Source organism: Egretta garzetta, unplaced genomic scaffold, assembly GCF_000687185.1.
Source record: "Egretta garzetta isolate BGI_Z169 unplaced genomic scaffold, ASM68718v1 scaffold273, whole genome shotgun sequence".
NCBI classification, from domain to species: domain Eukaryota; kingdom Metazoa; phylum Chordata; class Aves; order Pelecaniformes; family Ardeidae; genus Egretta; species Egretta garzetta.
The window spans coordinates 870133-877523 of NW_009259236.1; the positions used below are offsets into that span (position 1 = coordinate 870133).

Here is a 7391-nt window from a genome sequence, read left to right on the forward strand (position 1 = left end):
TTTCTAATACCAGATTATGAGGGATTGAAAGTTGTAAAGCATTCCCTTCTGGGTCACTGGCTCTTCCAGTAGGGCAACCAGCCTTGCCCTGGAGCGCGGCGTTGGGGATGAGCTGGAGCACGGCCTCCCCGCCAGCGCCGTCCCAGCTTGTCAGCCTTGCCCTCACAACCAATCTGAACGTGGAGATGCAACAACCCGGGTGCTCGCCCACAGTCTCTGACCACAGCTGCCTGCCCAAGCATGCACAGAGAAAACTGCTGTGCCCCCATCCCTGCATGGGCTTGGCATGGAGAAATGGTCTTCAGGTTGCTCTGGAGTTCGGTGGTAAGAGGGGTGGGGATCTCCGTATTACAGCTGCACTGGGGCACAGCCTCGTAAGCAGGATGCCTGCAGCCCACCAAAGGGCTCTTGGTGATGTGCATCAGTGAGAAACATCCAAATACAGCACATCAGGATGGGAAGTCTGAGCTGAACACATGGTGCTATGGGATGGGGCTGGAGAGCACACCTGGCATAGGAAAAAAATTGATTTATCACTTGACAGACGGACAATAGAAAATAAAGGCTAGCAGGAGAATGCATGATACAGTTTATAACTAACTGATCGCATGTACCTCAAGGGACCATGAGCCAGCAGTGTGCCCTTGTTGCCAAGAAGGCCAATGGTATCCTGGGGCACATTAAGATGAGTGCGGCCAGCAGGTCGAGGGAGGTTATCCTCCCCCTCTACTCTGACCCCACCTGGAGTACTGTGTCCAGCTCTGGGCTCCCCAGTTCACGAAAGATGAGGAACTCCTAGACAGAGTCCAGAGGAGGGCAACAAAGGTGATGAGGTGACTGGAGCATCTCCCCTATGAGGAAAGGCTGAGAGAGTTGGGCTTGTTCAGTCTGAAGAAGAGAAGACTGAGAGGGGACCTCATCAATACATAGAAATATCTTAAGGGTGGAAGTCACGAGGACGGAGCCAGACTCTTTGCAGTGGTGTCCAGCAACAGGACAAGGGGCAATGGGTACAAACTGAGACATAAGAGGTTTCAGGTGAATATGAGGAAAAACTTCTTTACTCTGAGGGTGATGGAGCACTGAAATAGGCTGCCCAGGGGGGCTGTGGAGTCTCCTTCCCTGGAGATACTCAAACCCGCCTGGATGAAGTCCTGTGTAACATGCTCTAGGAGAACCTGCTTTAGCAGGGGGGTTGGACTAGATGATCTCCCGAGGTCCCTTCCAACCCTTGCCATTCTGTGATTCTGTGAAAGGAACTGTAGGTGAACGTGGTCTGCTGGCCAGCCAGATCCCAGTCATCCCTACCCACAGCATCGCAGCCAGTGCTGGCTTTACAGCCTGGACAAATCAGCCACATGAGAGGTCTGACCGCGAATCAAGTCTGTAATTAAACACAGCTCCTTAAATCAGGATTGCTTGAAACAGGCTCTGAAGGAACTGACAGAAACACCAGCCGGCTGGCAAGTAGCCGGTCTGGGAAAAACAGAGTAGGCTGGCATCCCAGAAGAGCTAATACCAATGAGGGGAAAAGCCAGGCTAGGGCAGAAGCAGCCACAATGCTGTGCTTGCCAGAGCATTGCTAGGGACTTCACGGACTGAATGGGATCCAATAAATTAAAGAAAAAACAACAACAATGACAAAAAAAAACCCCAAACCCAAGAAAAACATAGAAAGAATTCAGAAAATAGAAAAGACTTGCTTTAAAAAAGAAACTTACACTGGCCAGCAACTGAGATCTTGCCAATCATCTCCTGGTCAGCATGAATTTCTTGCATACCCAATACCAGCAAAACTGTGGGATTAAACAAATCATCACCCATAAACGTTAGAAACTGCCTTAAAAAAAAAAAAAAAAAAAAGACACACCAGCAAAAATGCCATTTTGCTGTATAGAACTTACACTTGCAAAAAATAATTTGGTGACATGGCACCACAGTGCATGCGTGGGAGGCATGACAAATGCCAAGGACCCGACTCCAGCGGATGGAAGGACAGTCCCTCTGCTCACTACATGCAGGGATGCAGCAGGAGAACAAGAGCTAGGCCAGGCTTAGGCTCCAAAGATTACAGCCAAAAGCACTGGAGACACCAAATAATTGCACCGGAGAACTCTATGAACTTTCAGTATCGTAACAGCAACATCAGCTTTTCCCATATCAAAGAGACTCTTCACGTACAAATCAGTCACATGCGTTTGAATTCTCAGAAAAGCTGTTTCTCCAGGTGTTATTTTCTTCCCTTCTGTGTGAAACTACGTTTCGGAGGTTTATCTCTAAGCCTCCTGGAGAGGCACTGATTGAGCTCGCGTTCCTGGGAACGAAGAACTCCAGCCGGAGATGGGGAAGCACCCAAGACAGAAACCACTGATGTAAAATGACAACTTTATACGTACCTTGGGGAAGCAGGAAAACCCAGATGGACTCAAATGACAAGAGGCTCATGGTGACAAGTCTGAAAGAAAAAAAAAAAAGAGAGGGATATTAATCCAGTTCCTAGGGCTGGTTCTTTTACCTGCAGTTAATCATCTCCTTGCTGGTTGTCTCATGTGATGAGTTCAGAAACATTTGCTCTGAGGGGCAAAAGCAACTCCTGCCCCAGGGAGAAGGGTGGGAAACAGATAGAAGGAAAAACCATGAAAATGAGGGAGCAATAGAAAATAAAGTCTCCCTACATACTCATCCCCTTTCCTATCAAAGCTGGAGAAAGCAGGCTTCGCAGGGGAGGGAGGGACTGCCCAGCCTGCCCTCCTCCCCCTCCCTCCATGGCCACCCAGTCCCCTCCTCTCCTCCCTCCTTCCCTCCACCTCCCTCTCAAAGCTGAGCCCCACCAGGGCCCCCGGGGCCCTCGGGGAGCCAAACACAGCTCCTCTGGGGGTTCACCCAGCACAGGGCAGAGCCACGTCCCCCAACCCCATTGTCGCCTGGGGCTCCAGCTGAGACATCCCAGCAGAGGGGGACCCGGGACCCGTCCCCAGGGCCCGCTGCTGCCAGCGCTGCTGCCCATCCTCATGGTGGGTCTTCAGCCACACTCAACCACAGGCTCCTTCATGGCGTACATTTTCTAAGGACTGGCTTTCTGGGGAGATGTTTTCTATGTACAAGTGCCCAGCACAGCCAATTTTCTGCTCATTTTTCCTTTGAAACCAGAAAGGCTGCCATCACATTGCAGAAGGACTTCAGTGACACTTTCAAGCACGCCCAGATTTAGACCAAGCACGTCTGCAGAGGCCGTAGCTTTCTGTTTAAGTCATGTATATTTATTTTTCTTCCAGATTAAAAGCACTGGATGCACTCACTAGAGCAAATTTGACCACATTCAGACTGGGTTTCTGCCTCTCTCATTGCAAAAGCATATTTTCATCACACAGTTAAAGATGAATTTCTCAATAACCAGTTCTATTAACCCACTGTTTTCCCAAGCAAATAGAGAAGGTTTTTTCTCAGGAAAGAATGTTCTCTGCAGCAAATGGTATCTTTCATAAGCAGCCAGGAAGAACTGATGCTTGTTAGGGGTCAGGAATGGCTTCCCGGAGTGTCCTGCGGGGCCCCCACGCTGTGAGTCCCAGTCCAAGGCTCTACTGCTATCGCCCTTGCATGTCTCCATACAGAATCATAGAACAGAAACATGGAATCTTTTAGGTTGGAAAAGACCTTTAAGATCACCAAGCCCAACTGTTAACCTAACCCTGCCATTCTACCACTAAACCATGGCCCTAAGCACCTCGTCTGCCCGGCTTTTAAATACCGGCAGGGATGGGGACTCAACCACTTCCCCGGGCAGCCCGCTCCAGTGCCTGATAAACCTTTCAGTGAAGAAATTTTTCCTAATATCCAGTCTAAACCTCCCCTGGCACAACTTGAGGCCATTTCCCCTCGTCCTATCGCCCATTACCTGGGAGAAGAGACCGACCCCCACCTCCCTACCCCCTCCCTTCCCAGACACGTTTGGTCAGAGCAAGGGCCCATGCAGCCGCCCGCACCTCACACCCCTCACCTCAGACAGGGCAAGACCAAGATACCTGCAGCAGGCGGGCTCAGCTACCTGCACGGCTCCTCACTGGAGGGGGGATATAGGGATTACAAGTGTCATGGGGATTACAGACACCATAACGCAAGACCCGGGTCTTGCGGTTCTTTTCTTTACCCAGTACCCCATGCTTTACAAGCATCACCCTTCAACACATCCTCCCAACACCCCCACCAGACCGCCGCTGCCAAATTAACAGCTCCCAAGCTCACTTAATGAAAGGGAGGTAAACACAAAGCATGACTTCATCAAGGAAGCCCTCAGTACCTTCAAGCCCTGGCACATGCCACAGAGGTAAGGTCATCCTTTCGCTGTGCCCTGAGGACATTCTTTCTAGGAGCTAATTTCAGAGCACACAACACCCAAAGGAGGACAAGCCTCTGCTTGCAACCAGACATGGCAGGCGTGGGGGGATTGCAGGTTGCTTTCATACAAAACATTGACAGGTCGAGATGTTTCTACAGCTGGGTGTTATCTTGGGCTTAAATCAACTCATTTAGAGGATGAATTCCCTGCCTTTCAGCCCAGCTAGACTCTCAGCAGCGGGGGAATTGAAAGAAAGCTTCATCATCACCCCCTGCTCATCAGCACTGGCCCTGGATTAGCAGCAGTCCAGGAACTTCAGACAGCAGTTTTGCTGGGGGATGGGGTGGCGAGCCAAGGGCCTTTTCATTTTCTTCCTGCCTATTAAGAAAGGGAATTTCAAAAATGTCTGCATTAGCACAGAGTCAAAAATAATCTTTTTTTTTTAACCACACTCAGTCAAAATTCATATTTTTTGTACCAAGATTCTTACTTGGCCACATAAATATGATGACAACGTATGCAAAGCTAAGTAGAGTGTAATCCTGCGTCCCATATTTGGAGAGAGATGGGGGGGGGGAGCTCTTCTTGACAAGTATCTTCCCAACATGTCTTTCACCATCTGCAAAATATCTGAGCTTGCTTATTCTTACTAATGAGGCAGAACCAAACTTGATCTGAAAACACAGCGAACCCAACACCACCGGCCACCGTGGTCACCTGGATGCGGAACCAGGTCCGACAGCACAGCTGCACCTACAGCGGGGCGAGCGCCTGGCTGAGAAGGGATCCAAAAAATACCGTGGGCTGGTGTCTGCAAGAAAGAGAAAAGGCTTGCAGTTGCTGTCATGCACCTTGCTAAACTTGCCTGGCGTGCACCACCGCCACGAGAGGCTGTTCTGTGTGCATCCATATGAACACATCCCATTTCTACAAACTGTAACCAGAACAGTGCATTTACTCCACTTTGGGGCAAATGTTACTCTTGTACTGGGACAAGTAAGAGATACCTAGAAGTGCCAGTCAGCTGCTTTAATTAATTACCACCTCTCCCTATCTCAGAGACCTGGCCTGCAACAAAAGGCACCTCCAGCTCGTTTTTCAAATTGTCCTCCTTTTATTTCATAGTAGGGGAGAAAGCAGAAAAAGATTACGCTGCATATTCATTAGAGCACACTCTCAAGAGGCCAAGCAACCCCCTGCCACTGCAGTTATCTCTGTGGTTCCCTCCAGTGCTGCTCCATCTGCTGGGGGGACTTGCTGAGAGGAGCCCACTGCTAGGGGCTCGTCGGGCATTTAAGCGTAGGGAGGGAAGGAAGTAGGCCAGTTTTGCTGGTCCCTCTTTCAGTCTCCCTCGGCCCATTTTCCGTAAGTAAATTTTATGTTTTTCTTCTTGCTCAGGCTTGGAGGTAGCGGGCCACCCTTATGGGGAACTCCAGGCATCCCCTCTGCCCAGCCACAGGCACCACCCTGGCTGGGGGCAGCTACCAGTGGGAGGAGGAAGACGACATGGGAATGTTTAACATTAAACATCACAAATTTCAGTCTAAAACTTTTGACAGCTTTTTTTTTTCTCCAAGTGATAAACAAGATTAAATTTCCATAAGATGTTCTGCAAAACCAGCTTGTTTATTCAACTCCCCTGGTTCTGACACGAGGAACAGTTTTGACGGGCTCTTTTCTCCCGGGTAATAAGGGCTCCTGTACATAAAGAGACCCTGACCTTGCAGCACTGCTCACGTGCAGTACTGTCAAAATCACTGTACGGCAGATCAGGTCCTGCACAACCCACGAGTTACGGAGTAAGAGGCACTTCCCTGACCCGAGAACTTGTGCTAAACTTAACTGCATAGTTCGTTCCGACAGAAGCGCTCGTGCTACTGACTTTGCCCATGGCTAGAACAGTGTTTCGATGAACGTCTCCTCTTTTTTTATCCTTTGCTGGATGCCACATGCAAGACCACCCAAGGGAGCCGAAAGCCTGCCTCAGCACTGCAAGCACTCAGCGCTTGCTCACAGCAGCGGGCAGCTGGTGTGGGTGCTGGGAAGAAATGGGGTCCAGTGATCCGTGGGAACTTGGTGTCTTAGGACAAACCAATGCCAGCATAAGAAAATAAATATACAAACAATATAATTATATTGGAGTTATGAAAGAATGCAGATAACCTGGTTGCATACCCTGCTGGGAACTACTAATTCAAGGTTATGGGTTCCCGTGCAATTACTGTAATTCTCCCCTGTCGCCCCCCCTGCCCCACCCCCCGAGCTGGGAAGGCTACAGCTGGGGGGCCTGACCTGCACCGCCCTGTACCAGCCAGAACCATCCACACCTGAGGCTGATCAACTACTGACTGCTCTGCACTATGAGCAGGCATGAAAGGTTCCCAAAGAATGAGGTGGGAGAGGACCACCCTCCCTGCAGCAGGCAGCTTGCTTGTGCCTATCAGCAAGGAGACCTCTCTCTGCTCTGTTCCTCAGATGCACCACCACACCACACAGATGCCTTTGCCCAAAAGCTTCCCAGCGGGGCAGGGAGACCTCAGGTTTGTCACCCCGTCTCACAAGATGAAGAGCTTCTGTTACTTCACTTGGTGGTATCACTGCCCCAGAGCCTCCCCTGCAGGTGTCCCCAGCAGTGCCAGAAGGGGTGCTCATCATCTGCAGAAGCAAACTGCTGGCCAAAGAGCATCGAGCTGGCTGCTAACAAAGCCAGGCCTCAAAGCAGAGGCACCTGCTGGCTGGCTTAGAAGGGCAAGCCTCACAGTACCACAGGGAGGAATAAAGACATAAAGATTGCTACAACAAGCCTTCCTCCTGGGGAAACAAAATTCTGGTCTGTCCTTCCCCAAACACCGAATACTGCAGCAGAGGAGGAATTCCACCTTTCCAAGCCAGCTGGTTGCAGTGATTACCCACAGCAGAGGCTGGAGGGAGGAGAGGAAGAATCTTTTTTTGATACCTCTGGTATTCAATTTAGCTCTCAAAATGCGAGACAGTCTGTTCCCATCTCAGCATCCACAATGCCATGATTCATATACCCAGCCCCTTTCACAAAACT

General features: G+C 50.1%; 1 protein-coding gene across 2 annotated transcripts in view; it reads right to left on the reverse strand.

Moving 5' to 3' along the window:
* Nucleotides 1-2445, reverse strand: part of VWA2 (von Willebrand factor A domain containing 2) — a 21537-nt gene extending 19092 nt beyond the window's left edge. For both annotated transcript variants that reach the window (XM_035891496.1, XM_009635901.2), the window contains exons 1-2: nt 2397-2445; nt 1722-1796 (exon numbers count right to left, since the gene is read on the reverse strand). In XM_035891496.1, the coding sequence (XP_035747389.1) occupies nt 1722-1796; nt 2397-2445 (124 nt within the window). The remainder of the gene's footprint in view (nt 1-1721; nt 1797-2396) is intronic.
* Between the last annotated feature and the right edge of the window lie 4946 nt (nt 2446-7391).